The sequence below is a fragment of the Cebus imitator genome, unplaced genomic scaffold (assembly GCF_001604975.1).
Source record: "Cebus imitator isolate Cc_AM_T3 unplaced genomic scaffold, Cebus_imitator-1.0 Scaffold60, whole genome shotgun sequence".
In the NCBI taxonomy this organism is placed as follows: Eukaryota; Metazoa; Chordata; class Mammalia; order Primates; family Cebidae; genus Cebus; species Cebus imitator.
In genome coordinates, this window is record NW_016107375.1 from 3,805,918 (window position 1) to 3,832,443 (window position 26,526).

Below are 26,526 nucleotides of genomic sequence, written 5' to 3' on the forward strand. Positions count from 1 at the left end.
TTTTAATATACCTCTCAGGTTTTTTTTATACTATGTAAAAGCTCTTCTAGGGCAGAAACTTTCAAACTTTTTAACCAAAGAAAGTCCCACAGTGAAAAGTTGCTTTTACACTGCAACCTAGTGTATAAACACACATTCGGCTAGAAGAGACATTTCACCATATGCTGCACTCTACAATTTCTCCAAACTGAGGGTTGTGAACCATGAGTGAACATGAAATCAATGATTCTAACAAATATTTACACTCATATAACCACCATCCCAAACAAGACAACATCTCCATCATCTCAGATGTCTCCCTGCACTTTTGTTCTATCAGATTATTATATATTATATATATACCAGATTATAGCAGTTTATGAGAGAGGAAAATTGGAAACCTAACTAGTTATCCAGAGTGAATGGACAATGAACTGTGCTAGTCATAAAATAGGATGCTATATAGCAGCTAAAATGAATCAACTAGAATTTAGGATTATGTGTGTATCAGCATGGACTGAACAGTATCAAACTTTCATATAAATTCATAAAATGTACAGAAGTATATTGTATGGATACACTATGTAGCAAAACTGTTAAATGACCGTGGGGGGAACATCAGGATAGTGATTATCTCTGAGAAGCAAGAGGGAGGGAAATGGTATCAAAAAGGAATACATAGGGTACTGTATCCTGGCTGTATCCATGGCTTGTCTTATTTTTTATATCTATCTGATCAAATACTGCAAAATTGTAAGATATGACAGCTTGATGGAAAGTACAAGAGTGTTCAATGTAATATTTTTGTATAATTAAAAAAATAAAGTTCCCATTTACAGTAAAAAACCAAGATAACCTGGAAAAATAAGTAAATTTAACAAGATGTAGGTTTTTTTATGCAGAAAATTATGCAACTTATCAATAGATAATAAATGGAAATATCCATTTGCATAGTAGGAGTACTTGATATCATAAATGTGTTCTCCATAAACTAATATAAATTCATTGCACTTCCAATCAAAATCCTGTAGGATTTTTGTAGAACATGCTAAACTCAAAGTAATCAGCAAGGCTACACATTTGAAAAATGAGGGAGGCTCACCCTGGCAAATATCAAGACTAACTAGAAAGCAGTAGTAATTAATATTCTCTTATATTGATGTTAAGTGTGAACAAATAACAGAATAGAAAGTGTGCGATCAGACCTTTAGTAGGAATTTGCTCTTCGACAAAAGTAGCATTATGACTTAGTGAAAGGTAAACTTTAATAAACAGGCTGTCCTTATGAGAGTTGGTTAGATCACTATCTCATCTCTTAAAACCAGATTTCTGATCTTTTAGAAACTCAAATATGAAACGTCAAATTAAAGTGTCTGTAAAAATATCTAGAGGGGATTCTCTGTGTTACATCAGGATATTTGTGCTTCACATTCCTTATTTATAAATAATAGTACCTACCCCAGTTGGTTCTTAAGATTCTGCAAATTCATGCTTACTGGACTCTTAGGCGTAAGCACTCAATAAATGTTTCCGACTATATTTAGAGACAGAGCAAGATTTCTTTGGAAAGAAGCAAGGTTGTGTCATAAAAGATTTTGAATTAAAATATAACTTTGTGTGCTCCAAAAGACGACATAAAATGAAAAGTCGTTTTAAAGATTTAGAGATTTTTTGTGTGTCTGTGACGGAGTTTTGCCCTTGCTACCCAGGCTGGAGTGCAATGGTGCGGTCTTGGCTCACCGCAACCTCCGCCTCCTGGGTTCAGGCAATTCTCCTGCTGGAGATTTTTTTTTTTTTTTTTTTGTAATACATATGCAGTGATAGGTTTATGTCAGAATAAAAACAGTAAGAAAAGTACCACATATTTGAGGACTCTGGAATGAATACGAACTGTTGTTTAATTAAATATGCAGAGAATGCTATTTGTCAAACTATAGTTTAGAGTAAATAACTTGAAGGCTTTACTACGAGTTCAAGATAATTAGACCTCTTACCTAATTGAAACTTTCCGGTGAGTAATCTTAGAATCCTAATTTTACTAAGGTGTAACATTTGGTAAGCTTACTTATTTAGCTGTAAAGATAAAGCCTTTGTGTTCTTTTGAAATCTGCATTATTTAAGTATCACTTATTGCTGGAATTAGAATTAGTGTCTGAACTTAGATTTCAATTCTTGCAGATGCTGAAAAATTATTTTAGTAGAGAACTTGCTGCCATACCATTGAAGGAAATCTGTGTATTCTGTAAATGACTCATTCACATTTTGATAGCAATTTGATCATAAATATAGTTTTCTTTTTTTGTATTTCATTTGTTTTTAACTTGGAACACATTGTTATCTATTCTTTGTCAACCTACATTCAGTCTATTTACACTTCAAAAATATTGGCTAAATATAATATTTTAGCTTTTAAAATAAAAGCTTAACTAATTGATATGTATTATTAGCATTATTTACAACAAATGTTATTTTATTATATGATTTAAAAATTCTCCAGAGATATTAGATAGATGTCAGCCAACAGTGGTTACTGAGACATGTAAAGATAAGGCTGGTAACTTTTAAGTTCCAAAATGGTTTTAACTCCTCTTGTAAGACACGGGACACTGAAATCATGTGGCAATACCAGGTCATGTGGCCGTTCAGGTGACCTAGAATAGGCTTAAACTTAAGGTAGTTTCATTTCTGTGAAGAAAAAGTATGGTAGAAGTTTTATAGAAAACTTGTAGAACCCCGGGAATACAGCTTAACTCATAGGAAACATTTCTCTAACAAAAGTGTAACAGAGGCTGGGTGCCGTGGCTCACACCTGTAATCCCAGCACTTTGGAAGGCCGAGGCGGGTGGATCATCTGAGATCAGGAGTTCAAGACCAGCCTGACCAACATAGTGAAACCCAGTCTCTACTAAAAATACAAAAATCAGCTGAGCCTGGTGGTGTGTTATGTGCCTGTAATCCCAGCTACTCCAGAGGCTGAAGCAGGAGAATTGCTTGTACCCGGGAGGCAGAGTTTGTGGTGAGCCGTGGTCATGCCATTGCACTCCAGCCTGGGCAACAAGAGCGAAATTCTGTCTCCAAGAAAAAAAAATGTGACGGAAACTGTTTACTGTGATTTCTTCTAATACTGGAAATCTTTTATTTTTGCTGATTGTAAAGAGGTTTCATTTTTAAATTCATTTTTGTAGGCTAAATTCCTATGAATGAAATAATCAAACCAAAGATATAGACACTTCTAGGGAGATTCTTATATTTTGCCTTTTCTATCATTTTTTCACAAGGATCAGAGATATTACTCATACTAACTCAAAAAGAGGTGTTGTTCAGAGGATATAATTGTGGAGCTGGAACAGGCCTGGACAGTCTTCAGAAACCAAGCCTAGTGATTGGCCACTCTGCTTTTCTTTAAGACTCCCGTTCTCTCTGCCTAGCTTGGGTACACACTCTTTGTGCACTGACTACTCTCTCCCCTGAGTCTACTATATCTTATGCCGCCTCCTGGCCATGTGATGAATATAGTTAGTTAAATGTATAAAACTGACCCTTTCACCTTAGCCCTCAGGTTTGCTCCTCTTTACTCGTTCCAAGTAGTGATGAATGTATCATTACGTGCTGGTCAGTTAGTTACTAGGAGGTCACATTAGTTGTGTTTGAATCATTTTCCCTAAACTGTACATGTCCAGTAGGTCAGTAAAACATGTGAATTGTCACTGAAATAAAGTAATACTGTCATTAGCAGTAATTTCTGTCCTCAGCTCTTTAATCTGTGCTGGCCTTATTTGCCCCTCATCTACTGCCACAGTGTTTCCTGTGCACCATATTTTAGTGATAACCTAAATTTTTTGTCTCTTCCTAAAATGTTTCCTGCCTTTAGAAAACATGCTGAACTCTCTGCCTGGTGTACTATCTCTTTCTTCATACTTGCGCTCTGGTGCCAACTTTTGTGACACCTTTCCCTCCAGAGGTTGAATTAATCCTGTTCTCCGTGCTAGGATAAGACTGCGTCACAAGATACTAGTGTCTGTAGTTGGCGCCTCTAGAGCATGCCTTGTGGCACAGAGTAGGAATCCAGCAGGGGCCAAAGGTAGCCAGAGATACTTTTTGCTGCCCAGTAGTCCCAGGTTATTAGTTCGTAGGTTATTACACGTGTTTGATGGAGTTATGTGTGTTTGCTTTATTTTATCAAGTTATATAGTTCAGTGCTTATTTATGTGTAGTATTATAGGGTCTACCACTGTAGACAGTTTAACAGGGCTACTGTTAAGTTCTCTATTGCTCTTTTATTTGCATTACAATTTCCAAATTCTGTGCAAACCTCACTTTTCCACCATTTCTACTATATTGCTAAAGAAGGTCACATAATCCTATTACTGACTCCTTTCAAATTTTTAGTGTTTGAACCATAGTTGGACTCCCAAGGTTGCCAATGCAGTATTGTTATGTGGCATTCCGTGCATCCCTAAAAGAGGGTTGACATGGCCAAATTTATGACATTTGGCATGCTGTGTTACCCCTTCCTGTAGGGAGGCCCTGGGGTCAGTCTCCTGAATTGAGCTTGAGGACCCCATTAATTGTTTTTCCCTTTTGAGGGGCGTGAGTATGATTATATTAGGTTATGGCTATTATTTTCTAGCTAATTATACCAAGGCCTAAATATCTTCAGTTTGAAGACCTTTTTTGAGAACAGTCTTTTGATAATTTATAGTTTTTTTGAGCCTTTACTTAATGTTTCTTTTTTAGTAAATGTACAGTTGACCCTTGAACAATGAAGTGACTCGGTTGCTGTCCTGCAGAGTGAAGTCAGCATATAACTTTTGACTCTCCTAAAACTGAGCTAGTGACTTACTGTTGAGTGGAAGCCTTACCAGTACACAGAGTTGATTAACCATATTTTGTATGTCACATGCATAATAAACTATTCTTTAAGCTAGAGAAAAGAAGCTTACCAAGAAAATCATAAGGAAGAGAAAATACATTTACTATTCACTAAGTGGAAGTGGGTCATCTTGAAGGTCTTCATTCTCATTGTCTTCACCCTGAGTAGGCTGAGGAGTTTGGTTGGTCATGCTGTTTCATGGCGGAAGAGGTAGAGTGGGAGACAGGCACATTCAGTGTAACTTTATGAAAATAAGTCATTTTTGCCTTTTTTTCATTTTCATTTCTCTGAAAATGTTTGTGTGGTACCAATCCTCTTTCCACCTTTTGCTTTAGTTTCAGTGCCCATGTCATAGAAGAATTTATGTTATAAAAGAAGTCAAAAGCGCCTTGAATAACTAGAACCCTTCTGCTAGATTATCTTATGTCAATTTGTTTTCTGACACTGCTGCTTCTGCATCTTCCTCATTGGGGAGCTGGTTTAGAGGCACTCATCTCCATTATGTCATCTTCTGTTAATTCCTCTGGTGTGGAGTCTGTTAGCCCTTGAATTTCTCCAAGATCCATGTCTTGAAACCCTTTACTCCCCTACCTTTTTTACTCCCCCCAATATCCACAGTCATGTATGATTTCCTTGATAGGCTCTGGCACAAATCCTGTGAAGTCGGGCACATCTTGACACTGTTTTCTCCAGCAGGAATGTAACTTTTTGGACTTGATGGCTTTCATGCTTTTTTTTTTTTTTCCTGTAACAGCAAGGGCATCTTCAATGGCACAATCCTTCCATACTTTGATGACACTCTATCAGAGTTCTTTTTCATAGCAATGACAGTTTTTTCCATGGAGTACCGTGTGTAATGAGCCTTAAAGGTCCTTACCACTCCGTGATCTAGAGACTGATTTAGAGATGTTATTAATATGTTCTGGGACAAGTAGATCACTTTGACACATTTGGTGTTGGAATCATGGGATTGTGGGTTACCAGGGGCATTGTCTAATGTCAAAAGAACTTTAAAAGGCAGTCCTTTACTGGCAGGCTCCTTCTTGACTTCATGGACAAAGCATTGATGGAACGAATCCAGAAAAAAGGATTCTGGTTGCCCTGGCCTTTTTGTTGTGGCAGCTGGCGTTTATCTTTTCCTTTCAAGGATTGGAGGTCAGCAGCTTTATAGAGAAGGGCAGTCCCGATCATAAACCTGACTGTATTTGCACAAAACAGTAGAGTTAACCTGTCCTTTTCTGCCTCAAATCCTGGTGCTTGCTTCTCTTTTTGCTAATAAATGTCTTTTGTGTTAGTTTTTATCCCTAGAATTGAGCACTTGGGTCTGCATTAAAAACCTGTTCAGGCAGATACCTTTTCTCCTCAATGATTTTCTTAATGGTGCCTGGGAACTCATCTACTGCCTCTTGGTTGGCAGAAGCTCCTTTCCTGTTAATCTTGACATTTTTTAAGCCATACTTTTTTCCAAATTCTTGACCATCTTTTGCTTTCATTAAATTTTTCAGCTTTAGATCCTTCACCTTCATTTTGCTTTAGGTTGCCATATAATGACTTCGTTTTTTCTTGAACAATGTGATAGTCTATAGGTATGCCTGCCTTTATAGTAATTCTGTACCTGTATAAAACCTGCATTTCCAATATGAGATAAAAGTTGTTTCACAAAAGGTGCAAGGTCTTTACACCTGCTGGTGTAGCTGCAGTGACAGCTTCACAAATTTCCTTTTCTTTTTTTACAGTGGTTTTTACCCTGGATTCATTTATCTTGAAATGGCGGGTGACTGCAGCTGCAGACCTCAGTCTGCGATATATACCAAGCAATTTGAGTTTTTCTTGTAATGTCATGACTTTTCTCTGCTACTTGGGAGCACTTTGAGCATCACTAGTGGCACATCGTATGGATCTCATGGTATGAGTTAAGGCTTATGGTATTGCACTACACATGGTGAAAAATACCTGAGAAATGTGAGAAATCACTTTTTACTGTGATACTCAATTTACTGGAGAGAAGAACTGCTCATGCAGAGATGATTAGCCTCACTCGGTGGGTATTCGCAGCACTTCTGCTCACTGTGATAGCAACAGGAGGTGGCTATGGAATTATTACAGTAATACAGTATGTACTATGGTTAATCTTATGTAGTTATGATTACATACTTCCTTTGTATGTTTACATTTCTCTTGACTGTAAATGGTTCCATGTTTGGTCTGTGTGTAAGTTTTGATAAATTTTAACTTTTTATAGTAGATTTTTATATTTCATGGTGGTAAATGATAGACTAGTAGCTACATATCTTTTATGCATTTATAACATACCTTTTTGTGAGTTTTTTTCAGTGTTTGTAGTCTACCTGGTTTATCTGAGCCTTTTTTTTTCCTTCAGATTGTCTCAAATCTCCAAGGCATTTTGCAATATTTCTTGAATAAAATCTGTGAATAAGTGGACCTATACAGTTTAAACCTGTGTTGTTCAAGGGATTGACAAAAAAAAAAAACCCCGTTTTTGTCAACTGTATAGCTCTGTTACAACAACCATTTTGTCAGTGCCTCACATAAGTCTGTGATTGGCTGTCATTTTGGCTCTCAGTTTTTGTCCTTAAAATAATACCCCTTCCATCTCCCATCCACCAACATTTGCCTAGATGTACTTACATAGGTACATCTGCATGTTGTGGACAGACGCTTCTAAGCTTACATCTTTGGTCACTTGCAACCTCCTTCCTTCTGAAATTGGCAATGTGCATTGGTAGATTGATGCTTTTGAGATGTTCTTCAGTAAAGAAGTCTATTTAGTTTATTTAGGAACTTCTTAATGTGTTTGTTCAGGCATCTTTTAAATTTTTTTTAATTGTAATTTACATATGCTAAAATGCACAAATTTTAAATGTTCTGTGTTTTTGAAATGGAGTCTTACCCTGTCACCTAGGCTGGAGTGCAGTGGCACGATGTTGACTCACTGCAACCTCTGCCTCCTGAACTCAAGTGATCCTTTCAAGTAGCTGGCCTATAGACACGCACATGGCTAACTTTTTCGGTATTTTTTGTACAAATGGGATTTCGCCATGTTGCCCAGGCTGGTCTCAAACTCCTGGACTCAAGTGATTTCTCCGCCTCAGCCTCCCAAAGTGCTGGGATTATAGGCGTGAGCCACTGGGCCCGGCCAGTTCTGTGAGCTTTTGATAATTTGTACTCACGTGTGACTACCTTTCAAATAACATAGAAAACATTCAGGAATTCAACAGTGGATATGCAGGGGTGGGGGAATAAAACAAAGATAGAGGACACTTTTACACCCCTAGAAAGGTACTTTGTGCTTCTGTCCAAACATTTCCACTTCTCTTCCTTGAGGCCTCTGAGACGATCATTTTGACTTGTCATTAGATTAGTTTTGCCTGTTGCAGGAAGCCATGAATGAAATCAGTCTATATCTTTTTGTCTTTTGCCTAGCATATTTTGGAGACTGATCCATGTTGTGAAGTGTATATGCACATTCATTTTTGTTTCTAAGCAGTGTTTTTATGAGTACGCCAGAATTTTTTTGTTTTCTTTGGATATTTTGGCTGTTTTTAGTTTTTTGCTATTATTAATGTGGCTACTATGAACATTCTCATACAGGTTTCTTTTTGTGGACATACGTATTCATTTTTCCTGAATGTGTGATACAGGGTAGATCTATGTTTAACTATTTGGAACTTGCCCGTTTTCCAAATGCGCTATACCATTCTACACTTTCATTTCGGCAGCGTTTGAGTGTTCTGGTTGCTTGATGTAGTAGGCTGAATCATGGTCTCCAAAGATTCAGGTTCTCATCCCAAGAACCTGTGCATGTTGTTTTATATGGCAAAAGAGACTTTACAGATGTGATTAAGTTAAGGATCTTGAGATGGGGAGATTATCCTGGATTATCTGGGTGGGCTTTAAATGTAATGCCAAGTGTTATTAGAAGAGGGTAGAGGGAGATTTGAATACAGAAGAGAAGGCAATGTGACAGTGGAAGCAGAGATTGAAATGATGTGCTCTGAAGGTGGAGAAAGGGGCAGCACAAGCTAAGGATTTCTGGTAACTACTAGAAGCTGAAAAAGACAAGGGTGAACTTCCCCTCAGACACTCCAGGAGGAGTCAGTCCAGCCAACACTGTGACTTTAGTTCATTGAAACTGATTTTGCTAAATTTGTGCTGTAATTATGATCATTTGTTACAGCAGCAGTAGTATACTAATACACTCCCCCTCACCAACGTTTTGTAGTGTCAGAAAATTTTTAAACCATTCTAGATGGTGTGAAATGGTATTGCATTATGGTTGTACTTTGCGTTTTCCTGATGCTTGGTGATACTAAATACCTCTTAATGTGCTCCTGTATCCTCTTTTATGAAATGTCTGTAATTTGTTCTTTTCTATTTAACAAAAATTGCTGAGCTCATCTTTTTCTGTGATTTGCAGGAGTTCTTTGTACATTTAAGATAGCCCTTTGTCAGATACATGTACTGTAAAAAAAATTTTGCCCCAGTTTCTGGTGTCTTTGGATAAGCAAGCAGACATTCTAAGTTTTGGTGGATTTGAGTATCCCTTACCCAAAATGCTTGGGACCAGAAGTGGTTCAGATTTTTTCTAATTTTTGGAATACTTGCATTACAGCTGTATACTGCAATGACCATTTTCTTTGGGTGTCATGATGGTACTCAAGAAATTTCAGATTTTGGAGGATTTTATATTTCAGTTTGCAGATTTGGGATGGTCAGTCTGTATTTTCTTTTGTTTTTTTTTTTTAGACAGGGTCTCATACTCTCACCCAGCCTGGAGTGCAGTGGAGTGATCTTGGCTCACTGCAGCCTCTGCATGTCTGTGCTCAAATGATCCTCTCACCTCAGCCTCCTGAGTAATTGGGAGCACAGGCACGCACCACCATACCCAGCTTTTTTTTTTTTTTTTTCTTTTTTAAGTAGAGATGGGGTCTTGCCATCCTGTCCCAGGCTGATCTCAAACTCTTGAGCTCAAGCAGTTTGCCTATTTTGGCCTCCCAAAGTGCTGGGAATACAGGCGTGAGCCACCATGCCTGGCTCAACCTGTATTTCTTTTGTGGTTAATGGTTTTTAATGTTTTAAGGTCATGAATGTATTCTGTGTTTTCTTCTATAAGCTTAAGATTCTGCTTTCCCATTGAAGATAGTATGTAATTGTGGTTGAGGCTTATTATTTTCCATGTATGTTGAAAAGTTGTTGAAAACTAGATTGACCTTGTGCCTTAGTGGAAGATGAGTTGACAATATGTATGGGTCTATTTCTACACTTGTTCTGTTCCACTGATCTTTTCTTCTTATGCCTACTCTATAATCTTGATTACTGCGTCTTTTTAGTAAGCCTTGAAATAAGGTGGTGTAAGTCCTCCAGTTTCCTTTTTCAAGAATGGCTTGGCTATTCTAGTTTTTTTTTTGTTGTTGTTGTTTTTCCAGATGAACTTTATGTCATACGAATGTCTTAACTCTGCTGGAATTTTGGTAGGGATTAAACTGAATCCATATATCAAATTGGAAAGAATGGACATTTAAGCAAAATGAGTCTTCTAGTCTGTGAACACGGTCTCTCTTTGGTCAGTGTTTTTCATTTTTCTTAGCAGTATTTTGTAATTCTTAGTGTCGAGGTCTTGAATATCTTTCTTTAGATATATAGAAAATATCTTGTTTGAAGTATATTTCTTGAAATTTCATTTTCCAGATGTTTTTGCTTTTATGTAGAAATAGTTTTTGTATGTTGAATTTGCCTCTTGACCACCCTGTATCTTGAAACTTTGCCAACTTGTTCAGTGTTTTTGTAGATTCCATGTACTTTTCTATGAAGACAGTCACATCACTGGAGAATAAAGTCAGTTTTATTTTTTTCTTTCCAATGTATCTTTTCTTGGTTGTGTAGTTGTCCTGGCAAGAACATTCAATGCATTACTGAATAGAATGGGTGACCGTGGACAACCTTGTCTTATTCCCAGTTGTAAGGGAGAGATTTAATGTTTCTTCATGGCATATGATGTTAGCCTTAGGTTTTTCGTAGATGTCCTTTTCAGGTTGAAGAAGTCTTTTCTAGTGCTGCTGGGGGTTTTAAATTATAGCTGAGTATTGAATTAACATTTTCAGATGCCTTTTTTTCTTGCTCATTTGAGAAAATCATAGGGGTGTTTTCTCCTTTATACTCTTAAGTGAGGTGCTTGATTTTTAAATGTTAAACCAGTTTTGTTCCTTGGGATAAACCCTACTTAGTGATGTTGACCTTTTCTATTATGTTGCTGAATGTGATTTGCTAATATTTTGTTAAGGATTTTTGCGTCTAGTAGTAACAAACCTTTGCTATTGTATTAGTACGAGATCTTGGGCCCAAGCCAGTTTCTTGTCCCTTTTTCAATATCAAACAGCTGTTGCCTCTCATTCCTCAGCATCAGTGTACCTTTGTCTGGGACTGGTGGTGACAACGTTTCCTCCCTTCCTCTGGCAGTATAATGTGGTGGTTATTGTTACGGAGTGAAAGGCATGTTTATGTGTGGGAGGTGGGCCAGTAAGTTGTGCTCCACAAATCTCCCAACCCAACAGCACATGTCTTTTGCTCTACTCTTCCCCATGAAGGCAGGGCATTTTTGCTTGCCCTTGGGTTTGGTAGACCTCCCTGCGTCTTCTGCGTGGTTGAAATGAGATGCCACCAAGCGGGAGGAAGGAGCTCTCTCCCATTTTCTTCCTTTTTCAAGAACACTCAGTTGAGGCTCTTGGAAAAGAGCTTGCGAATGGATGCAGGTTTTCTTTCTGTCTGGGGCTCCTAGGGATTCTTAACTGTCATCCTAGCTCAGCCTTTAATCCTCACTTTTATCTTTAATATTCAGCAGGTTGACCATGAATGTGTTTTCTTTCCATATGTGGGTTAGTATCTGTCATCTCTTGAAAAGTTTGTGGCCATTATCTCTTCGTACATTTTTTTTCTTCCTCATTCTCTTTCATCTTCCTCTGGCATTCCAGTTACATCCAACTGAGATTTGGTTTTGGATAATCTGAGTTTTTTTCCCCCCCAATTTTTTTTTTCCTGTTTGTGTTTAAATATGCATACTTTAATTTGGCCTGTGTTCAAGTTCCCTGTTCATTTCTGTTAAGCCCATCTAATGATATCTTCAATTTCTAATACTGTATTTTTCATTTCTAACATCTTCCTGTGGTCTTCTTTTGTAGCTTCGATGTCTGATGAAATTCTTTCATTATTCATGTTGCCATCTCTTCCATCAGCTTCTTTAGCATTCTTTTCATAGTTATCCAATGTTATTAATTCATGTTTTGACTGTTTGCTACTCCCCATATCTTGTAATTTTTGATTGAATGCTGAACATTTGTATAAAAACAATAGAGATTGAAGTAAAGAATATTTACCTTAGAAAATGGTCCATCATTTCTTGTGTCAGCCTGGTAAGTCTTTAAGATATGTAGTTGAGCTAGTCCTGGGCTTGCTTTCCACTTCAGTTTGATTTAGTTCACGTGTTTTGAGGATACGAGAACGACTTCCCATTTTGTCAGTTTTGTTGTCCAGGTATGATTTTGGATATCTCTTTTTGGTTTGTAGCTGAACCATGAGAGAATTTTCTGTAGCTCAGCTGTCAATTCCTTGGTCATTCTGATTTTCTTTCCCTCCCCCCACCTCTGTAGTCCTGCCTCCAAGCTTTTGTGCCTAGTGAGAGATCTTTCTGCTAGTAATACCTTCCAGAGATTTCTCTTAGCAAGCCTATCCTGTCTTCAAGTTCACTGCTCATTTCAGCCTTGGTAAGTCAATGTCCCGAGTATCTGGGTGAAAGTTTTTCTCTCATCTCTCCTTTTCCACCCCAGCCCTTGGCAGCTCAATGTCTAGAGTCTCTTGGGATCATTTTTTTTATCACCTTTCTTGCCTGTCCCTCCCCCCACATCCCATTCAAAGGGTAGATTCTTTGCATTTGTGGGAGATCTTAAGCTTCTTAGGAGATCCCTCTCAGCTTTTCAGCCCTGTTCCCCAATCTTTGACATACTTTTGCAAGTACTTAGTGGAAACCCATGGGAATGAGTGGCTGGGATTGATACAGGCTTACTCTGTGGGATCCTTGCAGTTTTAATATGTCATGTCAGTCTGGTTTCTTCTTACTTTCATTTATGGCAGGATTATTCCTCTTTAGCCACTCCACCAGGAATGAGACCATCCATGCAGCCTCTCTTCTCTCAAGGCTCAACACTTTGGAATTAGTTCTACTTAACCTACTTTGTATCCTTAACTCTCCGGTTCAGAGAAACCATGATTTTGTAGCTTATCTGGCTAGTTTTGCTTATTAGAATGAAAGGGATGGTCTATTGTAACTTTCTACATCCTAATAAGCGGAATTCCATCTATGGAATACTTCTTAAATATATAGCCTGATAGTATATACCTGACACATTTTCTGTTTCATTCTGATTGATTTTCTAGATTTCTCAGGGCTAGGTTTCTAAATCTTTTCCCATTCTTCTCAAATCTTAACTCTCCATTTCTGTTCTCAAAAGTGATCTTGTGTCTTATTTTGAAATTAAAGTAATCAACATAAAATTATTTCAACTCAAAGATTAATAGTTGGGGAAGATTTACTGCTGAAATGGAATGAGAAAATTTGAGGGGATAGGATGCAGTAGTTCTTGGTAGTCCAAGACTCTAAGTAAAAAAAAAAAAAAAATTAAAAAAAAAAAAAAAAAAAAAAAAAACCGGAGAAGTAAGTCAGGTAATTTACAAAAATTATATATTTAGAGATAGAGAACAGTGGGTGTAAAAATGTTTAAAGAAAGCAAAATTTTGCACTCTGGAAGAATACCTTTCACAAGTGAGCTGAGAGGTCTGCAGCTGATCGTGAGGCATTGTTATTTATGGGTACAGAGTAGAGGAGGCCTTTGGGCTGCAGCCTGAGTGGCACATTGAAAATGTGAGGGACCTTTAAACACAGAGAATCCTCTCGATATATTTGCTAAATTCCATAGTTCAACTGGGCGGAAGAGATAAACCAAAACCTCCGAAAAGGAGATTGGGATATTTTCTAGTCCTGTGGCATTGAGATAAAGATTCTCTAGGGGAAGCGACTTGAACAATAGGTGAGAGTTGAAAGCACTTGAGGAAGTGGTGAATACACACTGATGATTTTCAACACACCCAGTTTCTTCCCTCTGTAGACATTGCCAAATTCTGGAGCTGCTTAGGCTAAAGAGCTAAACCAGAAATCTCTTAAAAACAAAGCTATTCTTAAAGTATCTAGGTACCTAGAAGATAAGGATCTGCTAGCCTTTCAAATGAAAGCTGGGCAGAGCCTTGTCCTCCGAACAGGGACAAACCAGAGGTAGTCTTGTTCATAGCAAAATTGCTACTCAGCAGTGTTCTATAATTCTGGCCTTATAGAGGAAGTAGTAAAAGTATATGTATGAGATTATGTCCAGTGAAGGACGAATAAGGAACTATGTAGGGTAACCACAAAAAGAAAAGGAAGAATGTGTAACAAATGAATACAGAGAAAAATTGGATACAGAATATGTGATAAATTTGAAAGAAGGCAAGAAAAAAATATAAAACAGACAGCTAAATTAGTAATTAAATGGAAAGAAATAGGCTAAATATTCCAAGCAAATGGCAAAAATTATCAGACTGGACAAATAATAATTACTTAATATAAGTACCTAGAAAGGTTGAGAGAAAATGATGGGAAAAGATACACCATCCAAATGCTAACTGAAAGAAATAAGTATGGACGTATTAATTGGGCAAAGGGGACTTTAATACAGTAAACACTAGTAGAAAAAGAGAACTACATTTTATAGTGTAAGGGGATTGATCCACCAGAGTTACCACAATCCATAATCTGTACCTAGTAAAATAACCTGAACATCTATAAACCAAAAATTTTATTTTGAACTAAAAGAAACAGACAAATATGCCACCACAATGGATGCAGGCATATAGGACACATATATACATTGCAATTAGCAGGTTTGATCTAATTATCATACATAGAACATTGAAACTATTAATGGTGATATTGAGCATCTTTTCCCTTGCACATGGAAATTCTACTAGAATTGACCGTGTGCTGGGGCCATAAAGCCTCAGCAAGTATCATTGGATTTTAATAAATGAATGTGTTGTTTTTATTACAGTTAATAAAAAGAACAAAAAAAAATTTCCAACTGCCTGTTAATTAAATACTATGCTTATGAATAATATATGATTCAAAGAAGACATTACGATGGATATTAGAAAATACTTTAATTGAAAATGAAGGTGAACTACAATGATCTGGAATGCTGCTGTAATGCTAAGATGAAATTTATAGTCTTAAATTTATGCATTGGAAAAGAAACCTTTTTTAAGGAGGTAGAAAAGGAATAGGAAATCAAACCTAAAAAGACAGAAGTAAGGAAATAATGAAGATGAATAGAAATTAGTGAGTGGAAAATAATTTTACATAGAGAAAATTGACAAAGCTAAGAAAAAGTTGGTTCTTTGAAAAGATTAATGTAATTGACCACTTAGCAACACAGATTGAAAGAGGATGGAAAGGGGGAGACAGATAAATTTAAATATTAGGAATGAAAAATGACACATCTCTACGGATCCTACAGTCATTAAATAGAGGTGTTTATGAACAGTTTTGTGGAGAATATGGAATAGGGAGAGAGGGCAGAAATTTTGAGTGCTTAGGGCTGGACCATTCAATATTAATAGACAATACCTTTGTGTAGCTGTTGAGTACTTGAAATGTGGCTAGTCCTAGTTGAGTTGTCCTGTAAGTGTAAAGTACCCAGCAGATTTTGTAGACTTACTATGAAAAAAATGTTTTAAAATCTTGTTTTTTATATGATTGCATGTTGAAATGATGGCATTTTGGATGTATTGGGTTAAATACATCATTAAAATGTCACCTGTTTCCTTTTTAAAATGTCACTAGAAAAAAAGTACGTACGTGGCTCACATTACATTTTTTATAGAGGTTATTATATTGGCTTTAAGATAGATACTGTTATTATCCCTGTTTTACAGCTGAGAAAACGGGTGTATAGAGGTTGCCATACAACCAGTAAGTGGCATCCTTGGCATTTGTACTTGGCTAACTGGCTTCAGAATCTGTTCTCTTAAGCATTACACTGTTTATGTGTTCTTAAAGGATATTAAGTCATTTCACTGTCATTTTTTGCAAATATCGAAGGATTTTTTAGTAGTAGGGTGACATGCAGTATGCATCAGAGAAGGTGGAAGGTGGAGACTGAAAGACTAAATGATTTATAGATTGAGAAAGGAGTTGGAGATAAATGTGTCATTCTAATCCCATCTAATGGACTAAGTTGTCAGGCATGGATAGCTCTGTTGATTGTATAGAGAGCTCAGCTTTTATTGATGGGTCTTTTTATGTCTTAGCTCCAGATTGTTATGTGCAACAAAGTGTATTGACACAATCAAGTACTTGTTCTCTGGCATCATGCTGCTCGATTCAAATCCTAGTGTTGGCACTTAAAAGTTGTGTTATCTTGTTGTGTTGCTATAAATTGTCCTTTGCATTCATAACACCTATCTCCCTAATCATCCACTTTTTCCCCATCTGATAAGTCCTTTATATGTATTTCTTAGTTTTTGTTTTTTTTTTCCCACTGAACTTGGCGCTTTCTGTACTCCCCCGTATACCAGTGTTTAATTACCACTTGTCTGATTTCTCTGCTCAGCTTCAGACCTTTGTTTCTACCTGGTTATTGGACACTTCCTTCTGGAATTTTGTAGCCACAGCAAATTTAGCTTGACTAACATAACACTTGTGTTCCCCAAATACTTCATATTTTGCCCAATTGTATTTTCATTCAACTGGTTTTTCAAGCAAAAACCTGTAATTTGTAACCTTTTCTTAATCAACTCTGTTCTGTCTCCCTAATACCTATTCTTTCCTTCTGTGTATTGCAGTTCTCTGCTGGTTGATCTCTCTGCCCTTAGAAATTTGCCATTTACTCTCCATCCCCCACTGCCAGTACCTTGCTACAAAGGGTTTCTCTTCTTCCTACCAGTCCCAGCTCAAAAGTGTAGTTTGCAGATGAGTAACACAGAATGGATTTGAGAATAAACAGGTAAATACAGGCACAATAGATGGGCCAAAAAAAAAATTGTTGAATGCAAGAAGAAATGAATAAATGGCAAGCTGCCTTTTAAGGGGGTGCAAATGTTTCCTCAGGAAAACCTTTACTGACACCTAAGACAAAGTTAGGTGTTGTTTCTTTGTATACCTGTAATTCCCATTACAATTTATCTTATTTGTCATGTGTATTTTAATCATGGCAGTCTTCTTCACTGTCATGACCATCCTGAGAAGAGGGAATATTAAAAAAAATTATTCTTTTCATGTGGTGTGTGCCTAATGTATATATTTGTTTTTAAACCAAAATATTGGAATTATGGAGAGGTTAGAGTAGGAATGCACTTTGTGTACACTGGAAATGAATCTTAGCAGATTATCTATGAAAGTTAGCCAGTTTGATGGGGAATAACTTTTCATCTTGTGTTAGGATTTTTTTTTTTTTTTTTTTTTTTTTTTTTTTTTTTTTTTTTTTTTTTTTTTTTTTTTTTTTTTTTTTTNGCCAGGGTGGAGTATTGTGGCACAATCTCGGCTCACTGCAACCTCCATCTTCCAGGTTGAAGTGATTCCCCTGCCTCAGCCTCCTGAGTAGCTGGGACTACAGTTGCACGATACCACTCCTGGCTATTTTTTGTATTTTAGTAGAGATGGGGTTTCACCATGTTGGCCAGGATGGTCTCCATCTCCTGACCTTGTGATCCACCTGCCTTGGCCTCCCAAAGTGCTGGGATTACAGGCGTGAGCCACCACACCCGGCTGGATCTTCTTTAATGTTAAGAGTATGTGCCAAGTGTGCTTAGAAACTGTTGTCTGATCATTATTATTCAGGAACAAACTCATGAAAATGTAAGCATGATTGTATTCATAAAGATACACTTTGAAAACTGCAATTGCAGTATTTGGGGTGTGTGATGTAAAGACTACAGACCTCTTTACTTTCTAAAAAGGATGCTTTTGGGAACTTTATTAAATATGCAGATTGAACACATATTTTCCTTTTTCCTATATCTCACGAAACTTGGCAAAGAAGGAAAAGCATAAGAGCTAAGGAATGAGAGCGGAAACAGCAGTGGAAGGAGAGGTTACTCAGATCTTGGAATGTGAATCACATATAGAAAAGTCTTAACTGATACAGCAGTACTAGAAGGCTGAAATCTTAAGTTCCACGAGAGACTACAGGGAAAATAGGGAAGAAAATAATCAAAGAAATAATAAAAAATAAGACTCAAAGAATTTTAGTATCAATTAAGTGCTCAGAGCAGTTGATGAGAAAAAGAATAAACACTGCATACATACCCTTTTAGAACATGATGAAATTTCAGAACCACAGATAAGATATTAAGAGCTTCTGGAGCAAATCAATTTTTAATCAAAGGATCAGGAATAAAAGTTATGTTAGACTTATTATCAGTAGTGGATTCTAGAAAATTGAGGGGACAGTGTTTTCTAAATTCTGTGTGAACTTACAAGGAATGACTTACAGCAAATTAAGCAAAAAAAAAAAAAAAAAGTCAAGGTATACAAAATCAAGGTAACGTTTGCTACTTTTATGTAGGAATAAGGTGGTGGGAATGTGGATAGATATATGAACACATGTTTATATTTGTAAACTGACACCGAATAGACAAAACAGCTTAATAAAAATGACTCCTATGGAGAAGACAGGTTATTCCTTAAATTGGGAAGAGAAACCCTCTAACTTTACTCACTATGCAAATTGTTTAGATGAAAATGAAAAAAAAATAAAAAGTTTCTTTCAGGGGCAGGTGAAACTGGACTACAGCTTTTCTCTGCAGTTTGCCATGTTTATTTCTTTATTCTTGATTTCTTCACACTTTATGCATTTTCCCTTCTTGTAACTGTAGATTTTGCTTCCTGGTAGTTATGAAAGTTTAAAACCTGGGGGAGAGTGGGCTTATAAATTTTCAATGTATTTTTGTATAGTCTTTTAAGAGTAGATTGAAGTTCTAAAAAGTGAGAAAACCTTTTTTTGTGAAAATATTTTAATTGACACTTTTAAGAGTTTAGTATCGGTAGAGAAACATTGTTAAAAGTATCTGATTTTACTTGCAAAATTACTATTTGCCCACGAGACAAATCCTTATAACATTGTCTTGTTTTTAGACTAGTTTGTTTCCATAATTCATTTAAATTCATAAAGATAACATTTTCATGGGTTGGACAATCTGTTGGGAAAGTCAATTTGAATTTCTTTCTCGTTTTGCAGTTTGCTTTCTATGATACATTGAAATTATTTCTTGGTATTCAAGTTAGTCTCTACATGATCCTTTCAATATCTTTGCTAGGTTTGATACAAGAGGCTGTTTTCCTATCTGCCTTTGGTAAGAACATGTCGTCCATCTTGCCATTCACGCCGCCAGTTGTGAAGAGACTGCTGGGATGGAAGAAGTCAGCTGGTGGGTCTGGAGGAGCAGGTGGAGGAGAGCAGAATGGGCAGGAAGAAAAGTGGTGTGAGAAAGCAGTGAAAAGTCTGGTGAAGAAGCTGAAGAAAACAGGACGATTAGATGAGCTTGAGAAAGCCATCACCACTCAAAACTGTAATACTAAATGTGTTACCATACCAAGGTAAGTTTTGTTAGATCCCAAGTTTGATGATCAAATTATGTAAAGGAATCTGAAGGAAAGTTACTGAATTTGTGTTCAAGTCGCCTGTAAAAAGTGATGATTAAAATATGACTGTTTTTAACCTTGTTGTATAAATTGTTTTTATTAGCTGATTTGTTTTAGAAATTATTTTCTTGAACAGTGAGAAGGTTGAATCAAGCTTAACATGTTACTTAGATTTATTATCTTCATTGCCTAAATTTGTATATTATCTTCATTTCTGTGATTGAGTGATACTTGAATAAAGAATGGAAACTTTTTCTACCACTAACACAGTAGCAACCTATGGTTTTCTCCCCTCTTGGTCAAAACTCATCAGTCAGGGGTGAAAAGAGGCTGCTCAATTTTTAATGAGTTTTATATGGTTTTTCTTTGAGTGGCAGCATTACTTCCAAAAGAATAGTGAGTTAGGTGGCTTCTTAAATGTTGTAAACATTAGTCAGACCTGTCTTAAAGACCTACCTCTTAGGTTAGAAGGACCTATTACTTTAAAAGGCTGAAGTTTTCTGAGGATAAATTGAATCATTTACAGATAAGTACCACTGTCATAGTATTTTTCTTTTTTAATAAAGTGGCAGGTGTTTTTAAATATGTTTTACTACTACTTGTATGCATTACGGGTTTTGGGGGGACTGTAAGAAATGTAGAATTCTCTAAAATGATTGTTTGCAGCGTTGTACCGTGGACTAGCATATAGCATGTGAAGCCATTCTACTTGGCTTTGAGCTTTGAGAAGGACACTTCTGATGCTTGTTAGATAATAGATTCCAATAACATGAGCGCAGCCTGTCTAGTTGGAAATATTAACGGTAGAATGTTTCTTGCCTTGTTTGGCGGACCATCCATTTCGTTCCCTTACTTGTTTTGTGTATATCTTAAAGGTTGCTTTTTTAGCTTGTTCATTTGTTTTACAAATGCTTATTGAGTGTTTGCTGTGTAGAAGGCACTGTTTCTAGACATATGGAGACACAGTGATGAACAAAACACAAAACTCCTGCCTTCCTAAGGGATAGAAATATATAGTAAACAAGTAAACAAATTAATTGTGATTTGATATGGTAATGAGTGCAAAGAAGGCAGCCAAATGCAGTGATATGATAGAATAATTTGAAGAATTAAAAAGCTGCTTTGGCTTGGATTGTGTTGTTTGAGTAGAGCTTCGAGAAGCAGCAGCCAACTGAGGGAAGAGACAGTGTGAAAACACTGAGGTGGGCTTCTTGTATTAGAAGATTTAAAAGGAGCCCAGAATAGATGGGCTTGCCCAAGGCTTCTATAGGACATCCTAGGGCATGGTGAGAGTTCGGATGTTAGTCTAAATATAACAGAAAGAAAATAAGTTTATTTGGATGGATTTTGAAGAGGATTTTTGAAATTCACATTTTAACCAAAATTTTTCTGGGTGCTGGAGACAAATGAGGGCATAATGGAATGTGTGGTAGGGCGGATAGAAGCAGGAAAATTAGGAGTCTGAGGAATCTAAATGCAAAATGATAGAGGCTGGACTGTGCTGTGGCTGTGCTAGCGCATAGGTTTTAGAAGTGGAACTGAGGATTTGCTGGTGAACTGGCTGAGCAGTCAGGCTCTATTTTTCATTGTGTAGTACCTGGTATTTCAGTTAGGTAACCATTTATCACATGCCTATTACGTGCCTGGCATGCTCTTCCTCACTGGAGATAAGATACAGTGTTTGCTTTTAAACTGCTTGCTTTCTAGTAAGGGAGATCAATTTTTTTAAAAAAGAAAAAGTTTATAAGACATGGTAGATGTTAGAAGTATGCTCAGGGGGACTACCTGGGGAGGAAGCTTGTGGAAAGTTTCCTTTTGGAGGAATACTGGTGCTTGAGTTGAGTATGGAAAAGGAGGAATTAGAGGAGAAGCCTGTTTCATCACATGTAGTGCAGTGGTGTATACTGGTGAAGTGTTCCAAGCAAGTTGGTGTCCTTAGAGTATAAAGTAAGGGGTGGTAAGTGGCCGGGGTGAGTGTGTAGAGGTAGTAAGGAGTCATTGCATGCTCTGTGATAGTGCACACTTAACCTGAGGGTGACTGGTGAGGTTGAGGGCCATTGAAGTGCCTTAGGGTCTGAAGGCTCAGAAGTCAGATTAATTTCAAGTGTAATGTGGGCTACAGTGAGAAAACTCCTTGTGAGGCTGTCAGGAATGGAGGCTGGGAGACGGGTTAGTAGGTTATCACTTGATCGAAGGGAGCTATGTGATACAGGCAGAGCGATAGAGCCATGTTTTTGTACAACTTCAACAAGGCTCAAGTTCATTGCAGTGAGGTTATCCACAGAGCAGAGCCTGAGAGGGTCTAATCTTTTAAGGAAGTACAACAGTATTAAAATTGGCCAGTGCTGGTATTTAACCTGTGGAGGTCTGAGGTCACCTTCATCATGACTCTTTTATTCCCTTTTTTTTTTTTTTTTTTTAACAGCCTCATTTGGAGATAGAGCTCTCTGAGCGCTCATATACTAGAGCTGCTTCATCATTAAAAACATTTTTTTTTTCTGCCCTTTGATGACCTGATTGATGATTTTAGATGTTGCAAAAATTGAGATTTGTTACTGATTGTGGTCTATCAAAAATTTTTTAACTTTCTGCACACTATAGCTTGGTGTCATATATTTTATGAAGTTTGTTTTTAGTAGAACAACTAAGTTTTGTCAGATTATTAGTGATTTCTTAACTACGAAACACACTTAAACGTAAGCAATTTAGTTGGAATTCAGGGAACTCATTTATATGTAGAGTGTAAAAGGTGGGGAGTGGGATGGAAAAGGTCTGTTATGGATAAATCCAAACCTTAGCTTAAACAGAATTATTCAAAATGTGATACACAGTGGATTTAATATAAGCACGTTTACTCAAAATTGCAAGTAAAATGTTAATAAAGTACCTTTATGGTTTTATAAGCCAAACATACAATAAAGTTCAACTGATGAAGAACAGGAAACAAATTACTTAATTATAAGAAATGGCAAATGTTTTCTGTTGAAATGTTTTATTTACTGAACAGTTCCTCCCCTCTACTCTCAGCCCCTTAATATTAGAGGGGGGTTAAAGTTAGGGCAGAAACATAGTCCTGGCTTTGTATCACCCCACTCCCCTCACCTTATTACTCTTGTTGCCTCTGGCAGTTTAGAACTGTAGTTAAAGATATGTCACTGTTACTTCCTTCCCAGCGTTTTCTGTGATGACAGTAATTTATAGGTAGAACTTAACCTCAATAAAAGCTACAGTGAGCTATAATAAAAAATTTCAGGAAGCTTTTTCATCTCAAACATTTTTGAGTCTGAGGAATGGGAGACAATTTGGTCATGAAGCCAGAATGGCAGTTTATATTTAGGTAAAGAATCAGACATAAGGAAAAGGCTTGCAATATATTATCCACAATAAAGCAAAATTGAAACTGCAGTGGGGATGTAAGGTTAAAGTAAAGGAATCTGAAATGTTAAACATTCTGTAAAGTTAAAAGTAAGGGATGGAGTTCTGTAGAGTTAAATGTGAGGACTATGGGGTCTAAAATGGCAATATTATAATAATTACACATAAATGTATAGGAATGCAAAATTTATTTTCGTATGCTTAAATTACAAGGACTTTCGTAGGGTGGTTCGCTGACAATGTAAACACATTTTTGATCTTTCATCCTAAGGAAAAAATCAGAATATTGTCAAAGATTTCTGATGTTCGTTTCAGTGTTGTTTTTCCTTTTTTTCCACCAGTCCATTGGAATCTGAATTGTTTTTAATAACAGTGAATTAGAAAAAAAAATCCAATCCTAACCTTTAGTTTCTTTAATAAAGAACACTGAGCTTATTTTATACCACAATTGAACAAGGATAACAAAAGAAAAGTTCATACCACTCTTATAAACATAGATGCAAAAGTTATAAATAAAATATCAAACTAGAGTTCAGTGGTTTATTAAAAACAAAATCACAAAAACATAACTAAGCACGGTTCTCACGCCTATAGTCCCAGCACTTTGGGAGGCTGAGGCAGGCAGATTGCTTGAGGTCAGGAATTTGAGACTAGCCTGGCAAAATCATATTTAAGAAGCACTTTACGATCATTACAGATACACAAAGGGCTTTTTATAACATTCCTATTCATATTTATAAATTAGAAATGGAGTTTTCTTAGCTTGATAAAGCATACTTCTAAAAATGTTAATAGTTATGAAACTTTTAGACATTAATTGACCAAATTTTTAGAAGTGACTATGGATGATCTTGAAAAGTCCTATAGTTTTTTCCTAATGTTTATATATAAAAGTATATTACTTTTATAGCCAACACAATTAAATGAGTAAATAGGACTTTGGGCAATTTAATTCTTGTCTCTTTATGACAAGACTATTCTTTTTAAAGTCAATTTTTCTGTTACAGAGCAATTCTATTTTTTTAGCATTCTCTTTTGATATATGTACGTTTATGACTATTTTTGCCTTCAAAAAGTATGTTACTAGCCGGACGTGGTGGACTACACATGTAGTCCTAGCTGCTTGGGAGGTTGAGGCAGGAGAGTCACTTGAGCCCAGAAGTTCCAGGCTGCAGAGTGCGGTGATTACATCTGTGAACAGCCACTGCACTCCAGACCAGGCAACCTGTCTCTTTAAAAATAAAAAAGTTACTTAAAAACATAAAAATAGTGAGAACCTGTCTCTTTAAAAAAAAAAAAAAAAGAAAGTGAGAGGGAGGGATATTCTAACCAAAGGAACTTGTGTGCAAAAGCACAATGGCAAGACAGAACGCAGCATAGTTAGGTAACCTGTCTCTTTAAAAAAAAAAAAAAAAAGTTACTTAAAAACATAAAGTAGTGTGTATGTAACTGAAAAATCAACCATGGTTATACAGTGGAAAAATCAGTCTCCTTCCCACTCCTGTTCTCTTGTCACCCAGTTTTCCTCTGTAGTGATCTTTATATTAGTAGTGCCTCATGTATCCTTCCAGGATGTTTCTTTTTAATGCTGCCATTAACATTTGGATTTTGTTTTGCTTCTTACAAACTTTTAAACATCAGAGTAATTAGTAACGTTATGCAGACTTGTCTTGGAATAGAGCAGTTCCAATTAAAACTATCATCTTTTATTTCTAACTTCATGTTCATACCCTTTTTCTTCTCTAGATAACCAGGACTAGCTAAAGAGAAGTATTTTTGAACTCAAACTATGGTATTCTTTCATTCTTAAGTGAGTGCTTTTTCATAATAGGATAATTCTTTCTTCTCACTCATACATAGGCGCGTGTGTGTGTGTGTGTGTGTGTGTGTGTCTGTATTGTAATATGTATGAAGCACTATGGTGGAGAGAACTCTGAATTTCAAGCTTGATAACCTGTTTTTTTTGTCAGCTTCTTCAGTATTGATGAGTGTAGGTCCTGTGGAATGTGACTGTACTTTTTACTATCCTCTCAGCTGTGAAAGGCAGTAGTACTATCTGAGTACTTTCACAGTATAACTTCTGGGTCCATTGGAATAATGTAAATGAGCTTCATAAGCTGTTAAACATTATAGCTAGGAATATGATTAATTGGAAAAATTCAGATATTTCAGGTCTTTGTTTTCTTTCAATTTTTTCCCCAAGAGAATTTAGACATTAAAATATATTGTCTCTGCTTAGAAAAAGATTTTGCCAGGCAACATTGCATAATGTGTAATTTATTAAATGTGTAATTTATTAAATGTATAAAATTTGTTGATAAAGTCAATTAGAACAATAAAACTTCATAAATACAAATTAGAACTTTGAGGTTATGGGGAATAGGGACTTTTTATCAGCCTTAGCATCCAGTTTGTCATACCGTGTTTGTAAATGTGAAAGCACTTGTGATGAAGTCAAGGATCACCTGAAACACACTTTGGAAGGCACTTTGCTAAATCCTGGATCTTTATCTGGTGCCTGCATTTACAGTTAAGTATTTAGAGGGGGCTCCTGTTCCAGGACCCTAGTATTCAAAGTCCCTTATGTATATGATACATTCTTACATGGGACATTTTTATCACTTACCAGGGAAAATACCTACCTGTCCTAAGACTTTTGTCCCTTTACAAAAATTACTGAATTATACCCAAATTAATTAATTTCTTTAATTTCATCATGTAACACCTGTTGCAATAGACAACATATCGACTTTTCTCATCCTGTTAATTTAATACATTAGCTTCAGGAAAAAGAGTCAACCTAGCTAAAATAATAGGCATTTAAAAATTAACAATAATCTTTTGTTTTCCCAACATCCTTGGTCTGTTTCCAGTCTTATCTGGAACCATTCCAGTCTACCCAGGTCATTTTTTTTTTTTTTTTTTTTTTTTTGAGAAAGAGCCCAAAATGTCATACCCAGGCCATTCTTACGTGACTGACTATGTTCTGGGAAAAAACCATACTGTTTACTCCTTCCCCTTCCTGTCTTGTAGTAGAGTACTTCCAGGCCTGTGTGGTCCTCATTGGCAATATAAGTAAATGTATCACTATCCAAAGTGCCTGAGATAGACAGTACCCACTTACGGACTCTGGAAAGGTGAGATGACAGCAAAACAGCGGTTTAGGATATCTTGCTTTAAATCTTCTCTTGTACTTAGACTAAAATCAAAACATTTCTTATAGGCTGGTTTTTTTTCTTTTTCTCTTTTTCAATGTAGATACTTTCTGTTGATCTACTTTGAGTTTAGTGGTCCTGTTTTTGTGCTGTATTCAGTCTGTTAAGCCTACATGAGTTCTTAATTTAAAATATTATATTCAGTTATAGTATGTTCATTTGGTATTATAGATCCCAAGTCTTTGTTGAAATTCTCCATCCATTTTGTTTATTTCCTTAATATATTTATGATAGTTACTTTAAAGTCCTTTGTCTGGCAGTTCTAATACCTGGATTGTCTGTTGGTCTGCTTCTGTTACTGTCCATTCTTCCTCAAATTTTCCTGCATTTTCATGTCATACAAT

At 36.4% G+C, this 26,526-nt stretch overlaps 1 protein-coding gene across 9 annotated transcripts in view; it reads left to right on the forward strand.

Annotated features, from left to right (window-relative positions):
* The window catches only part of SMAD2 (SMAD family member 2), an 87,464-nt gene that overhangs the window by 13,529 nt on the left and 47,409 nt on the right, over window positions 1-26,526 (forward strand). For all 9 annotated transcript variants that reach the window (XM_017529677.2, XM_017529681.2, XM_017529678.2 and 6 more), the window contains one exon: window positions 19,268-19,547. In XM_017529677.2, coding sequence (XP_017385166.1) covers window positions 19,312-19,547 — 236 coding nt within the window. In that variant the 5' untranslated portion in view covers window positions 19,268-19,311. The remainder of the gene's footprint in view (window positions 1-19,267; window positions 19,548-26,526) is intronic.